Below are 26086 nucleotides of genomic sequence, written 5' to 3' on the forward strand. Positions count from 1 at the left end.
TATGGTGTCTAGCACTGTAGCTTGCTGGTCGTTGAGTGGAGCTGGGCCTTAGCACTGAGCTGGAGATCTCTGGGAGAGCTTTCGCTGTTTGATATTGCATGGAGCTGAGAGGTCTCTGGTGGACCAGTGTCCTGAACTCGGCTCTCCCACCTCAGAGGCACATGCCTCATACCCGGCTGGAGCACCAAGACCCTGTCAGCCACACAGCTCAGAAGAAAATGGAGAAAAAAAGAAAGAAAGAAAAATAAAATAAAGTTATTAAAATTTTAAAAATTATTAAAAGTAAAAAAATTAGAAAGTAATAAAAATGATAAAGAAAGAAGATAGCAACCAAACCAAAAAACATATCCACCAATGATAACACACACTAGAAACTATACTAAAAACAAAACAAACAAAAAAAACCAGACAGACAGAACCCAAGGACAAATGGTAAAAGCAAAGCTATACAGACTAACTCACACAAAGAAGCATACACATACACACTCAGAAAAATTGAAAAAGAAAAAACAAAAATATATATATATATTTTTAAAAAAGGAAGAGAACAGCCCAATCAGCAAACAAATCTACCAATGATAATAAACTCTAAATACTAAACTAAGATAAACATAAAACCAGAAACAAATTATTTGCAGAAAGCACACCCCAAGTCTACAGTTGCTCCCGAAGTCCACCACCTCAATCCTGGGATGATTCATTGTCTATTCAGGTATTCCATAGATGCAGGGTACATCAAGTTGATTGTGGAGATTTATCCACTGCTCCTGAGGCTGCTGGGAGGAATTTCCCTTTCTCTTCTTTGTTCGCACAGCTCCTGGGGATCAGCTTTGGATTTGGCCCTGCCTCTGTGTGTAGGTCACCTGAGGGTGTCTGTTCCCTGCCCAGACAGGACAGGGTTAAAGGAGCAGCTGATTAGGGGACTCTGGCTCACTCAGGCCGGGGGGAGGGAGGGGTACGGAATCCAAGGAAAGCCTGTGGTGGCAGAGGCTGCTGTGACATTGCAACTGCCTGAAGTGTGCCATGTGTTCTCCCGGGGAAGTTGTCCCTGGATCACGGACCCTGGCAGTGGTGGGCTGCACAGGCTCCTGCGAAGGGAGGTGTGGTTAGTGACCTGTGCTTGCACACAGGGTTCTTGGTGGCGGCAGCAGCAGCCTTAGTTTTTCATGCCCGTCTCTGGTTTCCGCACTGATAGCCACAGCTCGTGCCCATCTCTGGAGCTCATTTAGGCGGTGCTCTGAATCCCCTCACCTCACACACCCTGAAACTGTGGTCTCTTGCCTCTTAGGCAGTTCCAGACTTTTCCCCAGACTCACTCCCAGCTAGCTGTGGCGCACTAGCCCCCTTCAGGGTGTGTTCACACAGCCAACCCCAGTTATCCTCCTGGGGTCTGACCTCCAAAGCTGGAGCCTCAGCTCCCAGCCGCCCCCCACCCCAGTGGGCGAGCAGACAAGCCTCTCATGCTGGTGAGTGCTAGTTGGCACCAATCTCTGTGTGGGAATCTCTGTGCTTTGCCTTCTGCACCCCTGTTGCTGTGCCCCTCCATGGCTCCAAAGCTTCCCCCCTGCCCACTCCCTATCTCCGTCAGTGAAGGGGCTTCCTAGTGTGTGTAAACTTTTCCTCCTTCACAGCTCCCTCCCCAAGGTGCAGGTCCTGTCCCTATTCTTTTGTCTCTGTTTTTTCTTTTTTCTTTTGCCCTACCCAGGTACGTGGGGAGTTTCTTGCCTTTTGGGAAGTCTGAGGTCTTCTGTCAGCATTCAGTAGGTGTTCTGTAGGAGTTGTTCCACATGTAGATGTATTTCTGATGTACTTGTGGGGAAGATGAGGATCTCCACGTCTTACTCTTCTGCCATCTTAAAGTTCTCTCTCTAGGTATTTTTTGATTTTCTCTTTGATTTCTTTGGTGATTGGTTGTTTAGTAACATAGTAACATATTGTTTAGCCTCCATGAGTTTGTTTTTTACAGTTCTTTTCTTGTACTTGGTTTCTAGTCTCCTAGCATTGTGGTTGGAAATGATGCTTGATATGATTTCAGTGTTCTTAAATTTCCTGAGGTTTGCTTTGTGGCCCAGCATATGATCTACCCTGGAGAATGTTCCACGTGCACTTGAAAGAATGTGTATTTTGCTGCTTCCAGATGGAATGCTCTATAAATATCAATTAAGTCCATCTGGTCTAATGTGTCACTTAAGGCCTGTGTTTCCTTACTGATCTTCTGTCTGGATGATCTATCCATTGATGCAAGTGGGGTGCTAAAATCCCCTACTACTTTAGTGTTACTGTCAATATCTCCTTTTATGGTTACTAGCATTTGCCTTACGTATTGAAGTGCTCCTGTGTAGGGTGCATATATATTTATAATTGTTACATCTTCTTCTTGGGTTGATCCATTATGAAGTAGTGTCCGTCTTTGTCTCTTGCAACAGCCTTTATTTTGAAGTCTGTTTCGTCTGATATGAGCATTGCTACTCCAGCTTTCATTTGATTTCCATTTGCATTGAGTACCTTTTTCCATCCCTTCACTTTTAGTCTGTATGTGTTCCTAGATCTGAAGTGGGTCTCTTGTAGATAGCATATATACAAGTCTTGTTTTTGTATCCATTCAGCCAGTCTGTGTCTTTTGGTTGCAGCATTTAATCCATTTACAGTTAAGATAATTATTGATACGTATATTCTTACTGCCATTTTGTTAATTGTTAGGATTTGTTTTTGTAGGTCATTTTTCTTCCCTTTCTCTTTTGTTCTCTTGTGATTTGATGATTAACTTTAGAGTTGTGTTTGGCTTGCTTTTTCTTTTTTGCATGTGTATTTATTGTAGATTTTTGGTTTGTGGTTACCACGAGGTTTTTTTTTTTTTTTTTTTTTTTACGGTATGCGGGCCTCTCACTGTTGTGGCCTCTCCCGTTGCGGAGCACAGGCTCGGGACGCGCAGGCTCAGCAGCCATGGCTCACGGGCCCAGCCGCTCCGCAGCATGTGGGATCTTCCCGGACCGGGGTACGAACCCGCGTCCCCTGCAACGGCAGGCGGACTCTCAACCACTGCGCCACCAGGGAAGCCCTACCACGAGGTTTTGATATAGAAGTCTATACCTATATACACGATTGTTTTAAGTTGCTGGTCTCTCAATTTCAGATGAATTTCCAATAGCCTGCATTTTTAATTTCCTCAACAATTTCTAGTTTTGATATATTTGTTTGTGAATGAGTTCCTACCTTTATGTTTGCCTTTACTGGTGAGCTTTCTCATTTGTAGTTTTCTTGTTTCTAGTTGTGTCCTTTTCTTTTCCGCCTAGAGAAATTCCTTTAGCATTTGTTTCAAAGCTGGTTTGGTGGTGCTGAATTCTCTTAGCTTTTGCTTGTCTGTAAAGCTTTTGATTTCTCCATTAAATGCGAATAAGAGCCTTGCTGGGTAAAGTATTCTTGTTTGTAGGTTTTTCCCTTTCGTCACTTTAAATATATCATGCCACTCCCATCTGGCTTGCAGAGTTTCTGCTGAGAAATCAACTGATAACTGTATGGGGATTCTGTTGTATATTATTTGTTGCTTTTCCCTTGTGCTTTTTAATATTTTTTGTCTTAATTTTTGTCAGTTTGATTAATATGTGTCTTGGTGTCTTTCTTCTTGGGTTTATCCTGCATGGGACTCTCTGTGCTTCCTGGACTTGAGTGTTTCCTTTCCCATGTTAGGGAAGTTTTCAGCTATTATCTCTTCAAATGTTTTCTCAGGCCCTTTCTCTCTCTTCTTCTCCATGCAAATGTTGGTGCACTTAATGTTCTCCCAGAGATGTCTTAGACTGTCCTCATTTCTTTTCATTCATTTTTCTTTATTCTCTTATGCAGCAGTGATTTCCAGCAGTCTGTCTTCCAGCTCACTTATTCATTCTTCTGCCTCACTTATTCTGCTGTTGATTCCTTCTAGTGTGTTTTTCATTTCAGTTATTGTATTGTTCATCTCTGTTTGTTCTTTAGTTCTTTTGGGTCTTTGTTTAACATTTCTTGAATCTCCTTGATCTGTGTTTCCATTCTTTTTACAAGATCTTGGATCATCTTTATTATCATTACTCTAAATTCTTTTTCAGGCAGATTGCCTATCTCCACTTCACTTAGTTGTTCTTCTGGGATTTTATCTTGTTCCTTTATCTGGAATATACTTCTTTGCTGCCCCATTTTATCTAGCTTTCCGTGTTTGTGGTCTCTGTTTCTCAGGCTGCAGGTTTGTAGTCTGGTGTCTGCCCCTTCGTGGGTGAAGTTGGTCCAGGGGCTTGTGAAGGCTTCATGGTGGGAGAGACTGGCGCCTGCCTACTGATGGGTGGAGCTGGGTCCTGTCCCTCTGGTGGGCAGGGCCGTGTCAAGGGGTGTGTTTAGAAGTAGCTGTGTGCTCAGGATGACTTTAGGCAGCCTGTCTGCTCATGGGTTGGGCTGTATCCCACCCTGTTGGTTGTTTGGCCTGAGGCATTCCAGCACTGGAGCCTGCAGGCTGTTGGGTGGGGCCAGGTCTTGGTGCCACATTGGTGAACTCCAGGAGAGCTCACACTGATGGACATTCATTGGGGCCTCTGCCACCAGTGTCCTTGCCCACACAGTGAACTATAGCCAACCCTTTCTCCCCCAGAGACCCTCCAAGACCCACATGTATGTCTGTTCCAGGCTCCTATGGAGTCACTGCTTTGCCCTGGTCCCAGTGTCCCCCTCCAAGAGTGGAGTCTCTGTTTCCCCCAATCCTGTGGAGCTCCTGCACTCAAACCCTGCTGCCCTTCAAAGCCACATGTTCTGGGGGCTCCTCCTCCCAATACCAGACCCCCAGGCTGGGGAGCCTGATTTGGGGCTCAGAACTCCTATTCCTGTGAGAGAACCTCTGTGGTATCATTATTTTCCAGTCTGTGGGTCACCTACCTGGCAGGTATGGGATTTGATTATATTGTGAAAGCACCTCTCCTACCGTCTCTTTGTGGCTTCTTGTCTTTGGATGTAGAATATCTTTTTTGGTAGGTTACCGTCTTTTTTTGTCGATGGTTGTTTAGGAGTTGTGACTTTGGTGTTTTCATGAGAGGAGGTGAGCTCGAGTCCTTCTACTCCATCATCTTGTCTCCTCCCTTCACCTGAGCAAGTGGCCAGAGGTGCAAGTTAAGGCATCATAGTGGATGGACACCACTGTTGACATGTGGGCAGAGCTTTGTGGCCAGTGGGAAGCGGTTTATGGTAAAAGATGCTTAGGCAAGGCTGTGGGAAGGGGTGTGAGCTCCCTTGCCCTCTCTGAGCCTCCATGTGTTCACCAACCTGGAAGATCCTATCTTCATTTTCTTTTGTTAGATGAGATAAAGACTTTCCTTGAGAGTATGTCCACATCTCTGACAAAAAGGCATCTTCAGTCTATTAGTAAATTCTGACCTAAATTCATTAGTTAAAATAAGGATAAGTACTTAGTATTCAGGACCCATCTCTGACTAAAGATTAATTTCATAATCTAAAAATATTTAAAATAACAAGTGACTACTTCAGATAATTCTTCAAAGGGCATATGGAAAGAGAGGAATACATAATCCTCAGAAAACAGTGCCTTCCAGATTGATTTACAGTTGAGTCCTAAGGAGCAGTGGGCCCTTCAGAGCTAGACAAAAATGCCATGAGTGGGATCAGAATTAGTTCAGGACACTGATAGGTCAACAACATGAGAAAAGAATTTTTTTTAAAGCATTTTGCCCTTTTTTAAGGCAGTGTCTTAGTTTTCTGCCTTTGCTCACCTATGGATGATGGACACAAGTCTGTATAGAATGGAGCCTGAGCTCTTGGAGCAGTGAGTATTTCTGAAGGAGTCAAGGTTTGTGCACTCAGCATGTGTTCACCAACCACCTAGGATATGCCACTTATTTTAGGGGTCAGTTCCATACCCATCCCCCGAGTCCTGCAGCTTTCCCCCCATACTTCTCTACATTTGCAAAGTGGTGTTGGCTTAACAGAGTGTGTTCTATGGAACTCAGATACTTGAGAAAGAAAAGCTTCTCTTGCAGAATAGTTTGGGAAGTGCTGAATACTCTCTCCACTCCGTGCAGATTTACAACATACATTAATCAAAAGAGAACTTGGGGGCTTCCCTGGTGGCGCAGTGGTTGAGAGTCTGCCTGCCGATGCAGGGGACATGGGTTCGTGCCCCGTTCCAGGAGGATCCCACATGCCGCGGAGCGGCTGGGACCGTGAGCCATGGCCGCTGGGCCTGCGCGTCCGGAGCCTGTGCTCCGCAACGGGAGAGGCCACAACAGTGAGAGGCCCGCATACTGCAAAAAAAAAAAAAAAGAGAACTTGGTGGAAATTGCAGTAGGCAGCAGAGTTTCTCTGTCTGGGTCTGCTACCAACTAGCTGTGTGGTTAGGGCAAGTCCGTACAGCTTCAGAGGGCTTGGCTGGCTTATCTCTAACACGTGAGCACTTTCTCAGCCACCTTAACAACTGCTTCCTGACATGGCCTCAGACTGTGGGAATCTGGAGCAGACATTTCTGGCTGTCCTCCCAGATCCATTTCTTCCTTCCTCCTCTTTAATTCCTATTTTGCTCAGCTATCTACCCTCTGCCGTGCACCGCACATGCCTCAGGGGACAGAGATCTCCCTTCAGCTGTACTAAAGCCAAGGGTAACCACACTTGGCTTCCTTTGTGATTTGCTGGGAGCCTGGGTGAAGACTTTTACTTCCTGGCATGTGTCCGGTAGTATCCCTCTGTCTCTTCCCCGGATGTTGGCTGGGACATATGGGATAGCTGTGCCATCTCCTTACCAGAGGACGTGGGGGAGCTGGAGCCAAAAGAACAGCAGAGAACGGAGCTAGAACCACCGAGTTAAGTCCACCCTGAATCCCACTCTCCCTCTGGACTTCTAGTTGTGTGAGCCGCATATTTATTTATGCCAATTTGATTGGGCCTCTCTGTTATTTGTAGTTGAAGTCATCCGGATGGATACATCACTCTCTAAAAGGTACTCTCCTTGGGGACCCTCAACAACCTAGACAGAGTCTGTCTCCAGGACCTGCTTGCCCCTGTTGCTTATCCTCCTTTAGAGAATATTTGAGTTGGATCTGGTCTTTCGTCTCTGCTCAGCCTCTGTGGACAGGCTCCATTGCCCTTGGCTTTGTGTTGCTCCTGCTGCGGACACAGCCATGACTTGCAGGGAGTCTAGTCAGTGGTCAGAACCCTGGACATCCTGCTTGGCTAGATGAGGTACAGGTTTCCTGCAGGTCCCACTTGTCCAGGCCTCCCAGGACCATCCCCAACAGGGCAGCTCTGCCAAGCCACGGTGTCCTCCAGTTGCTCCTAGCCCGTTCACTGGGACCAATTTTCATAGACCAAAAAAGTACAGATACGGAGATTTAGGAGTTGCATGGTGGATGCTCTCAGTAAAGCCTCTACAGCCTTATACTGAGGCCCTGCATTATTGTTTGTAAAGATGATGCCCTAAGACTACCAGTATCAGAATCACCAGATTCATGACCAGATAGATGCTTGTTCAAAATGCAGGTTCCCAGACTCCTTGAATAGTATTCTTGGGATTGAGCTGTGAAAGCCCTATTTTTCACAGCCAACACTCTGAGTAACTCACATTCTGGATTACCCCCTAGATAGCTCAGCTCCTAGCCTCAGCATCTGATAAAAGAGGCCAAGGCAATGAGGGAGGGGGATGGGGGAGGAGACAGAACTATGAAGGCCAAAGGAGAAGTGGGAGGTGTGATAGGAAGATGCTAGACTCTTTCGGGGGCACAGCCGTGGAGCTATGCCTAAAGGCAGACTGAAATTACGACAGCCATTTTCTCTCCAGTTTCTACAACTTTCACCTTTGTGTATCCACTATTCACCCTTGTCCTCTGGCATGCTTTGTCCCGTGACATATCCAGCATCACAGTGAAACCCTCCACAAACCAAAGAGTCAGTGACCAAGATCTAGGTGAAAAATAAAATGTCCAAGATCCAAAGGTCAGAGCAAAGTTTCATAAGATGGCAATTGACGTCACAAAAATCGTGCATTAGAGTTAGTAATTTCTTACCTGTGAGATATTTCCCAGTTCCTAAGTCCGTGCCGGTTCATACTGCTTATTTCACGTTTTGCACAGCTTTATAAGTTTTCTCCCAGTGAGAAAGGGAAACTGACCCACCTCCTTCCCTTTTCTTATGAGATGTATTTTACACAGTGACTGACACAGCAGAATGCAGACTGTATGGAAAATAATACCTGTAATTTCTGGCTGCTAACTTCACTCAGAGTTGGATTTGGGGAGGGTTTAGACACAGCAAGGAAAAGATGTGTTCTGTACCTTTTTTTTTTTTTCTTTTTCAGAAAGTGATGGATGGGAATTCCGTTTATTCTAGAATGTAGATCTATTCAAAATGGACCTTTGACAGGTCATTCCCTCACACACTCCTCATATTCATAGCTAATCCCCTTGTCTCTTTTATAAGAACAAACCTACATACCCTCATGCCCTCACTACTCCAGTTTTCAATGGACATTTTGACAAAGTACTTTTCATCATCTTGCTCATTAGGAGCAAATGAAATTAATCTGAGGTCTGGAACACTTGGCCATTCTAAGTCACTATGCAGTGGACTAAAAAAATCCACACAATGGACTCTGATTAGATTTTTGGATTCTAGTTTTAAAACAGTTACATTGGAGACAGCACACAGAGTCCATTTATAATGCAGAGGGCTTTCAAGGTCAGGTGTTAAAAGTTTGGGCCTTCTGATCAGTAAGTCACCCCCATCTCTCATTCTCTAGTTTAGTGGCTCCCAAAATGGCTATGTATCAGAATCACTTGAGGAATTTATAAAAATACAGATTTTCTGACTCGGCCCCAACAAAAAGAATCTGACTTTCTGGATTTGGGGCCTGGGAGTCTGATTTTCTTTTCTTTTTTTTTTTTTTAAATATAAGTTCCCTGAGTGATTTTCATGCAGCCACCAAGGACCCGTTTACAGAAGACGTTTAGGAAGCACTTCTCTGGTCCAGTGGTTCTTGAACTTGTGTGTGCATCAGAAGCACCTGGAAACTTTATTAAAACACAGATTGAACCCTCAGAATTTCTGATTCAGTGGGCCTAGAATGGAGGCTGAGCATTTGCATTTCTAACAAGTTCCCAGGTGATGCTGACACTGCTGGTCCGGAGACCACAATGAGAACCACAGCTCCAACCCAGGTTACTTGTGAGCATATTTATTATTCATTAGCACTTCTATTATGTGGCCGAAGACTGGGCTTCAGAAAAAGGAATAAACCTCTCAGGTCAAGGGTAACACACCCGGCTGAGCATCATATCATCTGGGAGCTTTTTCTTTAACATTTAATTATTGGGGTTAGGCTTGGGCTTCCATCCCAGATCTACTGAGTCAGTGTCTCCAGGATGCCCTGGGAATTTGTATTGTTTTGAGGTTACCCAGAAGATTCTGATTACAGGGACTTGAAAACATTGCCTTAGATGAGCCACACTTATGAGTTCATGAATAACTTATACTAAAAAATTGTTGTTTATCTGAAATTCCAATTTAATGGGGCATCCCATGCTCTTAAATGTTTGTAAATCTGGCACCCCTACTCACTCAGCTGCCTTTGCAGGAGTTTGTTTCCTCTGTGTGTTCTCTCTTTTGCTCAGCATCGCCCTATCTTAAATGCTCAGTGGACTGGTGTTAAGGTAAGGAGGGCAATCCATGAAAACAAAATGTGTGGGGTGAAGAAGAGAAAATTAAGATGTTTCCTCAAGAAAGGAAAAAAAAGGAAAGATCATTAATCTAGAAAGCAGAAACAAAATCAGAAGAAAATACTGGCTGCTAATGGTTTTTTAACCAATTCGTCAACTACACAGACGAATAAAAAGACACCCACCAAAGGTGCTATTAAAATGTTCCAACTGAAGCCATATATAATTAATTTCAAACAAGCATAAATGATAAAAACTCAAATACTTCAAGGTGCTGAGTGAAAGGCAGGATAAATTTACATCAGGCTTCAAAACGGATGCTTCCAGGTGAGTCGGGGGTTTCAGCCAGAGACAGGGAGGTAACGATGTCTGCTTCCTCCCTGTTGTACTGGAAGCTAAAGAGCCTTAGGATGAGACTCTCTCAGTGTGTCAAGGATGAGAAGAAACAGACGGTTCGGCACCTTACAACAGCACGTAACTACTGAGAGGCTGAATCAAAGGAGTGGAACAAACAATCAAAACGAAGAAACATTCATGGATGCATCTAAGGAAAGTGATCTGGCAAAAACCACTGCAGAGGCTGAGGAACCCCCGTGAGCACCACGGTCCCTGTAAAGCAAGCAGCTTTCTCCCAATGCACTTCTGCCATTTCAGAGGTTAGGGGTCGGCACACTTTTCCTGTAGAAGGCAAAATAGTAAATCTTTTAGATTTCGTGGGCCAGATGCTCTTTGCTGCATCTACTCATCCTCGGTGTTGTAGCAGGAAAGAAGCTTGTAGACAATAGGTAAACGAATAGGCACGGCTGTGTTCCAATAAAACTGTGTTCACAGAAATAGGTAGTTGCTATAGAGTGAGCATCTGTCTCCCCCAAATTCATGTGTTGAAGCCTAAATCCCAGATGTGGTGGTATTTGGATGTGGGCCCTCTGGGAGATGGCTAGGTCATGCAGGTGGAGCCTCCTGAACGCGATTAGTACCCTTACGCTCACTCTGCACTCTGCCTTGAGAGGATATGAGAAAACCAGTCTGCAAACCTGGAAGAGGGCTCTCACCAGACAGTAGATCTGCTGGCACCTTGATCTTGCATTTCCCAGTCTCCAGAACTGTGAGGATGACATGTTTTAGTTTAAGCCACCTGGTCAACAGCCTATTTGCTACAGCAGACTGAGAGCAGTGAGATGTATTTGTCCCATGGCCCATAGTTTGCCAACCCCCATCGTAGATGAGCCCGTGTGGCAAGGACAGCATCATTAGTGGATTCTATGGAGCACTCAGTATTCTAATGGTAGATGCTCAACTCAAAAAAAACCAAACAATTCATTAACTCCTCACTATACATACAAGGGCAGAGTGTTTAAAGGTCACCCCAAAGTGTAAAGGCAGGAAATTAGGATTCTGGGACTGTGTTATAAGAAGGAAAGAGAAGACAAGGGGACCAGACATTTTAGCATGTGTTTAGAAATGTTCTCTTAGTGGCCCTGACATTCAGAGGCAAGTTGACTGGGAGAGGGACACTGGTGCCAGTTTCTCTGTCTTTAAGCTGCTACTTTTGGGGGTCCATCACATGATAAGGTATCCTCTTCCTTGATCAGGGAGGTTTCCTCACCTTCTCAATTCACTAGTTTTGCATTTAGCATCCTAAGAAGGGTCCTTCACCCAAAAGAAAAAACTAAGTCACAATGGCATAGAATTTTGTACTTTAAGCTAGAATATATCACCTGTAGTGCATGAACACGTAACTTCAATTAGCCTCCCTTATGACACTGGTTAATGTTTCACCTGAGGTCTCCACATCAGCCAAGAAACACATAAGCGTGCATTTTACATTGTATAATTTAAAAGTTTTATTTCCCCCCACAATAGCCAATGGGTTTCATATTAGTTCCACTGGAAGTTTTCTTCTTGTAGTTGCCCTTCTCATTGACTACACCGTTGGCGGGGAAATTGTTTTCTTATTGGGGAAGGGTTATATGTCATAGAGATGCTCTGAGCTAATCACAGAAAAGAGAGGGTCTGATCCAGCAGCCCCTGAAGGAGTTGATCAGTCAAGGAGTCCTTTCTGCTCCAGGCCTGGTCAGGTGGGGACAATACAGGCTACCGAACCTGCCCGTAGTAGATGCTGGCAAGACTCTCCTTGCAGTAGTGACCAGATGCAGCCCCTTTGATCAAGAAATATAAAATCCACATAATCCCTCAGTCCCTGCCAAGTCCCCTTCCTCAGTGGCCTCGTGCAGGAGCATTTCAGCTAAGCACCAACTGGCTTCTGCTTTGGGGTCCGATGAGCATTCTTCACCAAGTGCAAGATGGGTCTTCACTCCAAAGTTCACTGTTTACACAGTTGTTGGCTTGTGATTTAGAGGGCTGGTCTCTGCCTCGCCCAGGAATGGTGGTATCACATCAACAGCAGCATGAAGGCCCAGGCCAGCACTGGTAGGTGGAGCGCAGGGGCACGGCTGCCAGACGTCCTCTGAACATGTGTCACAGCAAAGACCGCATTAGTGTGGTTGGTGGGTAACTCAACATTGCAGATCATCCCTTCACAGCAAGACCTACACTCCTGTTACCAAAGGAAGAGGAGAAGGAAAGAGCAAGTGAATAAAGGGAAGAAGAGGGAAGGGTCAAATGAAGAAAAACAAAAGCCTTCTTCAGCTCTGAGGACAGAATTATTTTTTTATCTTTTATGAGTATATAAAATTTTATTTCAATTTAAAAATTTTCTAAAATATGGCATACAAGAGAAAAATGCTATCTTATTTTTTAAATGTTTGAGACTTAGTAAACATTATGAATTTGAAAATGTACCTTTTTCCTATCAAATTGACAAAGATTTCCAAAATGTACATGAGCCTGGGTCCGTGACATGGTAGTAATTTTGATATTCTCAAACACTGCTACTGAGAATATAATTGCTTCAGTTTTTCTGGGGAGAAATTTGGCAATCTTTATCAAGAGCTTCAAGATTATTTATATAAATCAATCCAGTAATATGCACCAAAATCACAAAGATTATGTGGGGCTTATTTTAGAATAAAGAAATATTAAAAGCTGTCTAGTATTTTTAATAAGGAATTAGATAAACAAATTATAGTACAAACACATATTTTAATATTATGTAGCCATTAAGAATATTTCTGAAGAATAGTTAATAGGTAAGTTTTCTTTAAAAATATTTTTATTTTATATTGGAGTATAGTTGATGTGTTAGTTTCAGGTGTCCAGCACCTGAACAGTTAGACATGTATCTATTCTTTTTCAAATTCTTTTCCCATATAAGTTATTGCAGGATATTGAGCAGAGTTCCCTGTGCTACACAGTAGGTCCTTGCTGGTTATCTATTTAAAATATAGTAGTGTGTAAATATCAACCCCAAACTCCCAATTTATCCCTCTCCCCCACCTTTCCCCTTTGGTAACCATAAGTTTGTTTTCAAAGTCTGTGAGTCTGTTTCTGTTTTGTAAATAAGTTCATTTATATCATTTCTTTTAAAGATTCAGCATATAACTGATACCATATATTTATAATACTAAGAAAGAGAAAGACAATCTCCAGGTCATCCATGTTGCTGCAAATGGCATTATTTCATTTTTTTTAATGGCTGAGTAATATTCCATTGTATATATGTCCCACATCTTCTTTATCCATTCATCCGATGATGGACACTTAGGTTGTTTCCATCTCCGGGCTATTGTAAATAGAGCTGCAATGAACATTTTGGTACATGACTCTTTTTGAATTTTGGTTTTCTCAGGGTATATGCCCAGTAGTGGGATTGCTGGGTCATATGGTAATTCTATTTGTAGTTTTTTAAGGAACCTCCATACTGTTCTCCATAGTGGCTGAACCAATTCACATTCCCACCAGCAGTGCAAGAGTGTTCCTTTTTCTCCACACCCTCTCCAGCGTTTATTGTTTCTAGATTTTTTGATGATGGCCATTCTGACTGGTGTGAGATGATATCTCATTGTAGTTTTGATTTGCATTTCTCTAATGATTAATGATGTTGAGCATTCTTTCATGTGTTTGTTGGCATTCTGTATATCTTCTTTGGAGAAATGTCTATTTAGGTCTTCTGCCCATTTTTGGATTGGGTTGTTTGTTTTTTTGTTATTGAGCTGCATGAGCTGCTGGTAAATTTTGGAGATTAATCCTTTGTCAGTTGCTTCATTTGCAAATATTTTCTCCCATTCTGAGGGTTGCCTTTTGGTCTTGTTTATGGTTTCCTTTGCTGTGCAAAAGCTTTGAAGTTCCATTAGGTCCCATTTGTTTATTTTTATTTCCATTACTCTAGGAGGTGGGTCAGAAAGGATCTTGCTGTGATTTTATGTCATAGAGTGTTCTGCCTATGTTTTCCTCTAAGAGTTTGATAGTTTCTGGCCTTACATTTAGGTCTTTAATCCATTTTGAGCTTATTTTTGTGTATGGTGTTAGGGAGTGATCTAATCTCATACTTTTACATGTACCTGTCCAGTTTTCCCAGCACCATTTATTGAAGAGGCTGTCCTTTCTCCACTGTACATTCCTGCCACCTTTATCAAAGATAAGGTGTTCATATGTGCGTGGGTTTATCTCTGGGCTTTCTATCCTGTTCCATTGATCTATCTTTCTGTTTTTGTGCCAGTACCATACTGTCTTGATTACTGTAGCTTTGTAGTATAGTCTGAAGTCAGGGAGCCTGATTCCTCCAGCTCCTTTTTTCGTTCTCAAGATTGCTTTGGCTATTCGGGGTCTTTTGTGTTTCCATACAAATTGCGAAATTTTTTGTTCTAGTTCTGTGAAAAATGCCAGTGGTAGTTTGATAGGGATTGCAGTGAATCTGTAGATTGCTTTGGGTAGTAGAGTCATTTTCACAATGTTGATTCTTCCCATCCAAGAACATGGTATATCTCTCCATCTATTTGTATCATCTTTCATTTCTTTCATCAGTGTCTTATAATTTTCTGCATATAGGTCTTTTGTCTCCTTAGGTAGGTTTATTCCTAGATATTTTATTCTTTTTGTTGCAATGGTAAATGAGAGTGTTTTCTTGATTTCACTTTCAGATTTTTCATCATTAGTATATAGGAATGCCAGAGATTTCTGTGCATTAATTTTGTATCCTGCTACTTTACCAAATTCATTGATTAGCTCTAGTAGTTTTCTGGTAGCATCTTTAGGATTCTCTATGTATAGTATCATGTCATCTGCAAACAGTGACAGCTTTACTTCTTCTTTTCTGATTTAGATTCCTTTTATTTCCTTTTCTTCTCTGATTGCTGTGGCTAAAACTTCCAAAACTATGTTGAATAAGAGTGGTGAGAGTGGACAACCTTGTCTTGTTCCTGATCTTAGTGGAAATGCCTTCAGTTTTTCACCATTGAGGATGATGTTTGCTGTGGGCTTGTCATATATGGCCTTTATTATGTTGAGGAAAGTTCCCTCTGTGCCTACTTTCTGCAGGGTTTTTATCATAAATGGGTGTTGAATTTTGTCGAAAGCGTTCTCTGCATCTATTGAGATAATCATATGGTTTTTCTCCTTCAATTTGTTAATATGGTTTATCACATTGATAGATTTGCGTATATTGAAGAATCATTGCATTCCTGGGATAAACCCCACTTGATCATGGTGTATGATCCTTTTAATGTGCTGTTGGATTCTGTTTGCTAGTATTTTGTTGAGGATTTTTGCATCTATGTTCATCAGTGATATTGGCCTGTAGTTTTCTTTCTTTGTGACATCCTTGTGTGGTTTTGGTATCAAGGTGATGGTGGCCTCCCAGAAGGAATTTGGGAGTGTTCCTCCCTCTGCTATATTTTGGAAGAGTTTGAGAAGGACAGGTGTTAGCTCTTCTCTAAACGTTTGACAGAATTCACCTGTGAAGCCATCTGGTCCTGGGCTTTTGTTTGTTGGAAGATTTTTAATCAGTTTCAATTGCAGTGCTTGCGATTGGTCTGCTCATATTTTCTATTTCTTCCTGATTCAGTCTTGGCAGGTTGTGCATTTCTAAGAATTTGTCCATTTCTTCCAGATTGTCCATTTTATTGGCATAGAGTTGCTTGTAGTAATCTCTCATGATTTTTTTTATTTCTGCAGTGTCAGTTGTTACTTCTCCTTTTTCATTTCTAATTCTATTGATTTGAGTCTTCTCCCTTTTTTTCTTGATGAGTCTGGCTAGTGGTTTAACTATTTTGTTTATCTTCTCAAAGAACCAGCTTTTAGTTTTATTGATCTTTGCTATCGTTTCCTTCATTTCTTTTTCATTTATTTCTGATCTGATTTTTATGATTTCTTTCCTTCTGCTAGCTTTGGGGGCTTTTTGTTCTTCTTTCTCTAACTGCTTTAGGTGCATGGTTAGGTTGTTTATTCGAGATGTTTCCTGCTTCTTAAGGTGGGCTTGTATTGCTATAAACTTCCCCCTTAGAACTGCTTTTGCTGCATCCCATAGGTTTTGGGTCGTTGTGTCTCCACTGTCATTTGTTTCTAGGTATGTTTTTATTTCCTCTTTGATTTCTTCAGTGATCACTTCATTATTAAGTAGTGTATTGTTTAGCCTCCATGTGTTTGTATTTTTTAGCCTCCATGTGTTTGTATTTTTTACAAATCTTTTCCTGTAATTGATATCTAGTCTCATGGCATTGTGGTCAGAAAAGATACTTGATACAATTTCAATTTTCTTAAATTTACCAAGGCTTGATTTGTGACCCAAGATATGATCTATCCTGGAGAATGTTCCATGAGCACCTGAGAAAAATGTGTATTCTGTTGTTTTTGTATGGAGTGTCCTATAAATATCAATTAAGTCCATCTTGTTTAATGTTATCATTTAAAGCTTGTGTTTATTTATTTATTTTCATTTTGGATGATCTGTCCATGGGTGAAAGTGGGGTGTTAAAGTCCCCTACTATGAATGTGTTACTGTCGATCTCCTCTTTTATGGCTGTTAGTATTTGCCTTATGTATTGAGGTGCTCCTATGTTGGGTGCGTAAATATTTACAATTGTTATATCTTCTTCTTGGATCGATCCCTTGATCATTATGTAGTGTCCTTCTTTGTCTCTTTTAATAGTCCTTATTTTAAAGTCTATTTTGTCTGATATGAGAATTGCTACTCCAGCTTTCTTTTGGTTTCCATTTGCATGGAATATCTTTTTCCATCCCCTTACTTTCAGTCTGTATGTGTCTCTAGGTCTGAAGTGGGTCTCTCGTAGACAGCATATATAAGGGTCTTGTTTTTGTATCCATTCAGCCAATCTGTGTCTTTTGGTGGGAGCATTTAGTCCATTTACATTTAAGGTAATTATTGATATGTATGTTCCTATTCCCATTTTCTAAATTGCTTTGGGTTTGTTATTATAGGTCTTTTCCTTCTCTTGTGTTTCTTGTCTAGAGAAGTTCCTTTAGCATTTGTTGTAAAGCTGGTTTGGTGGTGCTGAACTCTCTCAGCTTTTGCTTGTCTGTAAAGGTTTTAATTTCTCCATCAAATGTGAATGAGATCCTTGCTGGGTAGAGTAGTCTTGGTTGCAGGTTTTTCTCCTTCATCACTTTCAGTATGTCCTGCCACTCCCTTCTGGCTGGTAGGGTTTCTGCTGAGAGATCAGCTGTTAACCTTATGGGGGATTCCCTTATGTGTTATTTGTTGTTCTTCCCTTGCTGCTTTTAATATGCTTTCTTTGTATTTAATTTTTGACACTTTGATTAATATGTGTCTTGGCGTGTTTCTTGGATTTATCCTGTATGGGACTCTCTGTGCTTCCTGGACTTGATTAACTATTTCCTTTCCCATATTAGGGAAGTTTTCAGCTATAATCTCTTCAAATATTTTCTCAGTCCCTTTCTTCTTCTTCTGGAACCCCTATAATTCGAATGTTGGTGTGTTTGATGTTGTCCCAGAGGTCTGTGAGGCTGTCCTCAGTTGTTTTCATTCTTTTTTCTTTATTCTGCTCTGCAGTAGTTATTTCCACTACTTTATCTTCCAGGTCACTTATCCGTTCTTCTGCCTCAGTTATTCTGCTATTGATCCCTTCTAGAGTATTTTTAATTTCATTTATTGCATTGTTCATCGTTGCTTGTTTCATCTTTAGTTCTTGTAGGTCCTTGTTAACTGTTTCTTGCATTTTGTCCATTCTACTTCCAAGATTTTGGATCATCCTTACTATCATTATTCTGAATTCTTTTTCAGGTAGAGTGCCTATTTCCTCTTCATTTGTTAGGTCTGGTGCATTTTAATCTTGGTCCTTCATCTTCTGTGTGTTTCTCTGTCTTCTCATTTTGCTTATCTTACTGTGTTTGGGGTCTCCTTTTTGCAGGCTGCAGGTTCGTAGTTCCTGTTGTTTTTGATGTCTGTCTCCAGTGGCTAAGGTTGTTTCAGTGGGTTGTGTAGGCTTCCTGGTGGAGGGGACTAGTGCCTGTGTTGTGGTGGATGAGGCTGGATCTTGTCTCTCTAGTGGGCAGGGTCACGTCTGGTGGTGTGTTTTGGGGTGTCTGTGGCCTTATTATGATTTTAGGCCACCTCTCTGCTAATGGGTGGGGTTGTGTTCCTGTTTTGCTAGTTGTTTGGCATAGGTTGTCCAGCACTGTGGCTTGCTGGTCGTTGAGTGAAGCTGGGTGCTGGTTTTAAGATGGAGGTCTCTGGTAGATTTCTGCCGTTTAATATTATGTGGAGCTGGGAGGTCTCTTGTTGACCAGTGACCTGAAGTTGGCTCTCCTACCTCAGAGGCAGAGCCCTGACTCCTGGCTGGAGCACCAAGAGCCTTTCATCCACACGGCTCAGAATAAAAGGGAGAAAAAGTAGAGAGAATTAGTAGAAGTATGAGGAAAGAAAGAAGGAAAGGAGGAAAGGAAGGAAGGAAGAAAGAAGCAAAGAAGGAAAGAAAGGAGGGAGGGAGGAAGGAAGGAAGGAGGTAAAGAAGGAAAAAAGACAGAAAGAAAGAAGATACAGTAAAAATAAAATAAAGTATAATATAGTTATTGAATTAAAAAATATTTAGAAAAGAAAAAAAAAAAGGGACGATAGAACCTTAGGACAAATGTTGGAAGCAAAGCTATACAGAGAAAATCTTACACAGAAGCATACACATACACCCTCACAAAAAGAGGTAAAGGGGGAAAAATCATAAATCTTGCTCTCAGAGACCACCTCCTCAATTTGGGGTGATTCGTTGTCTAAAGGAGGGAAGGAAGGAAGGAAAGAAAGAGAAAGAATGAAGGTAAAGTATAATGAAGTTATTACAATTAAAATTATTAAGAAAAAAGTTTTTAAAAAAAACCATGGACGGATAGAGCCCTAGGACAAATGGTGGAAACAAGATTATACAGACAAGATCTCACACAGAAGCATACACGTACACATTCACAAAAAGAGGAAAAGGGAAAAAAATCATAGATCTCGCTCCTAAAGTCCACCTCTTCAATTTGGGATCGTTCCTTGTCTATTCAGGTATTCCACAGATGCAGGGTATATCAAGTTGATTGTGGAGCTTTAATCCGCTGCTTCTGAGGCTGCTGGGAGAGATTTCCCTTTCTCTTCTTTGTTCTCACAGCTCACAGGAGCTCAGCTTTGGATTTGGCCTTGCCTCTGCGTGTAGGTTGCTGGAGGGAGTCTGTTTTTTGCTCAGACAGGACGGGGTTAAAGGAGCCGCTGATTTGGGGGCTCCGACTCACTCAGGCCGGGGCGGTGGGGGGGGGGGGGGAGGGAGGGGCACTGCGTGCAGGGCCGGCCTGCGGCGGCAGAGGCCGGCGTGACGTTGCTCCAGCCTGAGGCCTGCTGTGCGTTCTCCCTGGGAAGTTGTCCCTGGATCCCGGGAACTTGGCAGTGGCGGGCTGCACAGGCTCCACGGAAGAGGGGTGTGGAGAGTGACCTGTGCTTGCACACAGGCCCCTTGGTGGCGGCAGCAGCAGCCTTAGCGTCTCCCACCCGTCTCTGGGGTCCGCGCTTTTAGCCGCGGCTCGCACCCGTCTCTGGAGCTCCTTTAAGCAGTGCTCTTAAACCCCTCTCCTTGCGCACCAGGAAACAAAGAGGGAAGAAAAAGTCTCTTGCCTCTTTGGCAGGTGCAGACTTTTCCCCGGACTCCCTCCCGGCTAGCCGTGGTGCACTAATCCCTTCAGGCGATGTTCAAGCCGCCAACCCCAGTCCTCTCCTTGCGCTCCGTCTGAAACCGAAACCGAGCCTCAGCTCGCAGCCCCGCCCGCCCTGGCGGGTGAGCAGACAAGCCTCTCGGGCTGGTGAGTGCCTGTCGGCACTCATCCTCTGTGCGGGAATCTCCCCGCTTTGCCCTCCACACCCGTCACTGTGCACTCCTCCGCGGTCCTGAAGCTCCCTGCTCCGCCTCCCGCAGTCTCCGCCCGCGAAGGGGCTTCCTAGTGTGTGGAAACTTTTCCTCCTTCACAGCTCCCTCCCACTGGTGCAGGTGCCGTCCTTATTCTTTTGTCTCTGTTTTTTCTTTTCTTCTTTTGCCCTACCCAGGTACGTGGGGAGTTTCTTCCCTTTAGGGAGGTCTGAGATCTTCTGCCAGCCTTCAGTAGGTGTTCTGTAGGAGTTGTTCCACGTGTAGTTGTATTTCTGGTGTATCCGTGGGGAGGAGGGCGATCTCCGTGTCTTACTCATCTGCCATCTTCCTATTTTTAGTTTTTTAAGGAAACTCCATACTGCTCTCCATAGTGGCTGTACCAATTTACATTCCCACCAACAGTGTAGGAGGTTCCTCTTTTCTCCACACCTTCTCCAGCATTTATTGTTTGTAGACTTTTTGATGATGGCCATTCTAACTGGTGTGAGGTGATATCTCGTTATAGTTTTGATTTGCATTTCTCTAATAATTAGTGATGTTGAGCAGCTTTTCATGTGCCTCTAGGCCATCTGTATGTCTTCTTTGGAGAAATGTCTATTTAGGTCTTCTGCCCATTTTTGGATTGGGTTGTTTGTTTTTCTGATATTGAGCTGCTTGTATATTTTGAAGATTAATCCCTTGTTGGTTGCTTCATTTGCAAATATTTTCTCCCATTCTGTGGGTTGTCTTTTTGTTTTGTTTATGGTTTCCTTTGCTGTACAAAAGCTCTTGAGTTTAATTAGGTCCTTTTTTGTTTTGTTTGCTTGTTTTATTTCCGTTATTCTAGGAGACGGATCAAAAAAGATACTGCTGTGATTTATGCCAGAGTGTTCTGCCTATGTTTTCCTCTAAGAGTTTTAGAGTATCAGGCCTTACATTTAGGTCTTTAATCCATTTTGAGTTGATTTTTGTGTATGGTGTTAGGGAGTGTCTAATTTCATTCTTTTACATGCTGTCCAGTTTTCCCAGCACCATTTATTGAAGAGACTGTCTTTTCTCCATTGTATAGTCTTGCCTTGTTTTGTCATAGATTAATTGACCATAGGTGTGTGGGTTTATCTCTGGGCTTTCTATCCTGTTCCATGGATCTATATTTCTGTTTTTGTGCCAGTACCATACTGTTTTGGTTACTGTAGCTCTTTGTAAGTGGTACAGTCTGAAGTCAGGGAGCCTGATTCTCCAACTCAGTTTTTCTTTCTCAGGATTGCTTTGGCTATTTGGGGTCTTTTGTGTCTCCATACAAATATTAAAACTTTTTGTTTTAGTTCTCTGAAAAATGCCACTGGTAATTTGATAGAGATTGCATTGAATCTGTAGATTGCTTTGGGTAGTATAGTCATTTTGACAACATTGATTCTTCCATTTCAAGAATATGGTATATCTCTCCATTTGTTTGTGTCACCTTTGATTTCTTTCATCAGCGTCTTAGTTTTCTGAGTACAGGTCTTTTGTCTCCTTAGGTAGGTTTATTCCTAGGTATTTTGTTCTTTTTGATGCAGTGGTAATTGGGATCATTTCTTTGATTTCTCTTTCTGATCTTTCATTGTTAGCATATAGGAATGCAAGAGATTTCTGCATCCCACAACTTTACCAAATTCATTGATGAGCTCTGGTTGTTTTCTGGTAGCATCTTTAGGGTTTTCTATTTATAGTATCATGTCATCTGCAAGCAGTAACAGTTTTACTTCTTTTTCAATTTGGATCCCTTTTCTTTTTCTTCTCTGATTGCCATGGCTAGGACTTCCAAACTATGTTGAATAACAGTGGTGAGAATGGACATCCTTGCCTTGTTCCTGATCTTACAGGAAATGCTTTCAGTTTTTCACCATTGAGAATGATGTTTGCTGTGGGTTTGTCATATATGGCCTTGATTACATTGGTTCCCTCTATGCCCACTTTCTGTAGGGTTATTATCATAAATGGGTGTTGAATTTTGTCAAAAGCTTTTTCTGCATCTATTGAGATGATCCTATGGTTTTTATTCTTCAAATTGTTGATGTGGTGTACCACGCTGATTGATCTGTGTATATCAAAGGAGGTTGGTCCAGGAGCTTAAGCAGGCTTTTCGGTGGGAGGGACTGGTTCCTACCCACTGGTGGGTGGAGCTGGGTCATGTCCCTCTGGTGGGCAGGGCCGTGTCAGGAGGTATATTTAGCTGGTAGCTGTGTGCTCAGGAAGACTTTAAGCAGCCTGCCTGTTGATGGGTGGGGCTGTGTTCCCACCCCGTTGGTTATTTGGCCTGAGGTGTCCCAGCACAGGAGCCTACAGGCTGTTGGGTGGGGCCAGGTGTTGGTGAGAAAATGGCGGGCTCCCAGAGGGCTCATACCAATGAGAACTTCCCAGAACTACCACTGCCAGTGTCTTTGTTCCTGCAGTAAGCCACACCCCGCCTTCACAGGAGACCCTCCAATACCAGCAGGTAGGTCTGGCCCAGACTCTTATGAGGTCCCTGCTTTTCTCCCTGGGTCCTAGTCACACGAGACCCTGTGTGCGCACTCTAAGAGTGGAGTTTGTTTCCTCCAGTCCTGTGGAGCTCCTGTGACAAACCCCAGTGGCCTCAAAGCCAGATTCTCTGGGGGCTCCTCCTCCCATTGCCAGACCCCCAGGCTGGGGAGCTTGATGTGGGGCTCAGAACTTTCACTCCTGTGGGTTAACTTCTGTGACAGAATTATTTTCCAGTTCGTGGGTTGCCCACTGGGCTGGTATGGGATTTGATTTTATCACAGTTGCACCCCTTCTACCATCTCCTTGTGGCTCTTTGTCTTTGGATGTAGGATATCTTTTTTGGTAGGTTTCAGCGTTTTTCTTGTCAATGGTTGTTCAGCAGTTAGCTGTGATTTTGGTGTTTCATAAGGGAAGATGAGCTCATGTCCTTCTACTCCACCATCTTTTCTCCAAGTTTTCATACTGTAATTTTTCTAAGTGGAAACGTTTCTTTGAGGTGGGAATTCAGGAAGGGCCTGGATGGGCAGTTCTGGCTTGGGGTCTCTTAAGTGGTTGCAGTGAGACAGTAACTGAAGTGCAAACATTTAGGAGGTTAAAGACCTCTCTGAGGACAGAATTGAGTTGGCTTTTAGTCTGTGAGTCATCCAGGCCCTTGGGCAGCCTTCCCCCCACTTACCTCAAAGTAAAAACCATCTTGAGAGTCTTTTCATTTTAAGTGTGATACCTGCACCAACCCAAGCATAAGCAAGAGAAAGGCAAACTGAATAAGACTGCTTAACTGAGTCAACAACTCTTCTGAAGGTTTGTAAGCAGAAACACTGAAACAAAAATAAAAGCTAGGAACCTTTTGGATTGGTCATTGATTTTCTTTCTCAGTACTACTTGTTAGGGGATAATTATCACTCTTGTTGTCTGTACTAACACTGATTCCTATCTTTACAGTGGCATGCTCCCTCACAGCACAAGGTGTTCTCAAGGGAAGCACTCCCTGTCATGATATCGGATACAACGCCTCAACCTGATAAACCTGGACATTCACAGAGGCTTTCAGGATAAAGTATCTATATCGAATGGCTTCCAGGATGGCCAGGTAAGATAAAGTATCTACCTCAGTGGTTCTCAATCCTGGCTGCACAATGTATCTATTGCTCATTTTTTTGTGTGTGTGGTACATGGGCCTCTCACTGTTGTGGCCTCTCCTGTTGCAGAGCCCAGGCTCCGCGGCCATGGCTCACGGGCCCAGCCGCTCCGCGGCATGTGGGATCTTCCCGGACCGGGGCACGAACCCGTGTCCCATGCATCAGCAGGCGGACCCCTAACCACTGTACCACCAGGGAAGCCCTCTATTGCTCATTTTAATAAGCTGGGGTTAACCTCTCAGATTCTCACTTCCTCGTCTAAGCAGAGGCAGTAAGTTAGCCACCATTTTCCTCTTTCTACCTTCTTGGTGCAGTGCTCTTGGTGATTTCTAGCCATAAACAAAATATGTAAGCTGGGCTCTGTAATGTTGGTCATCCTCCAGTGCATGGATTGTTTGCTTTTGGGGCTTCCAGAGTTGACTTCAGACAACTCACCCAAAGTCCAAGGTCTAGACCCTGGAATCTAAGAATTATCATTTGTGTTTAGTAATATTATTGTTTGATGGACAGAAAGGCTTCTTCTTTCATCTCCATTTTATCAGTGTAAGGGAGTCTCTCTCAAAGTGTACGTATGTTTGACATTATTTATCCTTCCTGCCTCTTTATATACAACCAGCCATCACCATCAAGAAACCACAGGACAATAACTTTACACACACATACGCTCCTTACCGTGTGTTCAGAATCTTGGCTGTGGTGGCAGCCAACAAAATGACATTCACTTGTGGAGGCACACTTTTTGGTGATGGATGTACTCCTTCCATGACTGGTAAAGTGATGTACTGTCAAACAGTACTGTGTATCTAGGCAGAAAAAAGCAACTTATTTTTTTTGCAATGTAGTAAGCAAACTTTCAACAGTCACTTCAGAAATGACTAAAATTCAGGATGATCCTTACGTTTCTAGGTGGTATTGTTGAACAGACATTAGCTTCTGAAGCACATGTCTATTTTTAAAATGAATATAAATGGGCACCATCAAAACCATAGGTCCAAGGAGTAGGGGATGTGGGGACATGTGTATACATATAGCTGATTCACTTTGTTGTACAACAGAAACTAACACAGTATTGTGAAGCAATTATACTCCAATAAAGGAGTATAACGCCAAAAAAATAGGTCTGCTCATTTCCTAAGAAAGTGTCAGTATGTCTGTGTTTCTCCCTCTGAAGCACATGTTCTGTAACTCTAAAGTAAAATGCAGTGGGTCATAGCACTTGTTGCATTATTCCACATATGTTTCTTTATATACTAATAGGCCATGTGGCAACCTGGACTGAGAAGCAGGTGCCTTAAATTACACACCAAGAGCACCTTGCTTACCTAATTCTTCTCCAGGCTCTAATCCTCCCGGCGTGTTTGATTTTTCCCCAAAGTATTTCCAGCTTTTCTCCTCCTCTTTAGATAACTCTTACCTTCTCTGCCCCCTCCCGCTCTGCAGGGCTAGTTCATTGCCACACAGATTACCCCTTTAACCATTCACATTTTATTCTCAGGGTTCTTTCAAGAAAGTGATTTCATTCACTAACCTAGGACATTCCACTTTAGTTCTGCGCCTCTTACTCTTTAGTTATCTCAGGCCAAGGCAATGCTTCTTAGTTTATTGAGAAGTGACTATGGCAGCAATGCCCTACAAGTGGGGGCAGGGAGCAGGAAAACGTAAGAGTTGAGAAGACGGGGCTTAGGGAACTGCCTGTGTCACAAGTGACGAAGCCACGTGAGAGCCTTTGAGCTCATGTTCGTTTGAGTAAAATTATAAGCGCACGGGTGGTTGACAGGGCTGTTGTAAGCTCTACGTAATGTTAACAATAGCAAATGCCCATTAAGTGCGTACCACCAACCAGGCACTCTTCTAACATGTATTCACTCATTCAGTCCTCACAGCAGGCCTTAAGTCATATTAACATCCTCATTTCACAGAGAAAAAAACCTGAGGCTTACGGTCACATAGGTAGAAAGCGGTGGAAGGTAAGACGCTGACGTAGGCAGTTTTCCAGGGTTTGTGCTCTTCACCAGCATACTATCGTGCCTCTTAGTACACTCAGCATTGAACTGGGCGTGAGCAGAGCGCCCTACAAGAGCAGCTGACTGGGACTCTGAAGGACAGGGAACCACTACATGTTCTGGAAGGCATTCCCATTTGTACTCCAGACAGAGAAGAATTGAGAACTGGTAGCTGCCTGTGTTCCTAGAGACCGTCACACATGCTAAAGCAGCCCTACAAAGTCAGAGTTAAACGCCGGGGTAAATAAAATAAGAAATGTCATTCTTGTCATATCCTGTTACCTAGAGAACCTCTTTTAACACCCCTGGCAGACCACAGAAGCAGAGCTATAAAGTGAGAAGGAAACCTGAGATGACAAAGAATAGCCACAGGCCTGTGTGCCCCAAGAAATGGTTGACCATCACCCCCCTCAATAATGACAAGGTGAAAAGTAAGCAATTACAGCCTCAATTCCAGATGGTTAGTATTTTGGGGGCTTGGCTGGTGTACAATCAAGAATGTACTGTTACGCATGCTGGAATGC

At 43.0% G+C, this 26086-nt stretch overlaps 1 protein-coding gene across 3 annotated transcripts in view; it reads right to left on the minus strand.

Annotated features, from left to right (window-relative positions):
• Window positions 1–11512: 11512 nt before the first annotated feature.
• The window catches only part of LYPD6B (LY6/PLAUR domain containing 6B), a 238005-nt gene continuing 223431 nt past the window's right edge, over window positions 11513–26086 (minus strand). For all 3 annotated transcript variants that reach the window (XM_032636483.1, XM_032636481.1, XM_032636482.1), the window contains 2 exons: window positions 24232–24362; window positions 11513–12228 (listed from right to left, as the gene is read on the minus strand). In XM_032636483.1, coding sequence (XP_032492374.1) covers window positions 12064–12228; window positions 24232–24362 — 296 coding nt within the window. In that variant the 3' untranslated portion in view covers window positions 11513–12063. The remainder of the gene's footprint in view (window positions 12229–24231; window positions 24363–26086) is intronic.

This window comes from Phocoena sinus, chromosome 7 (assembly GCF_008692025.1).
Source record: "Phocoena sinus isolate mPhoSin1 chromosome 7, mPhoSin1.pri, whole genome shotgun sequence".
In the NCBI taxonomy this organism is placed as follows: Eukaryota; Metazoa; Chordata; class Mammalia; order Artiodactyla; family Phocoenidae; genus Phocoena; species Phocoena sinus.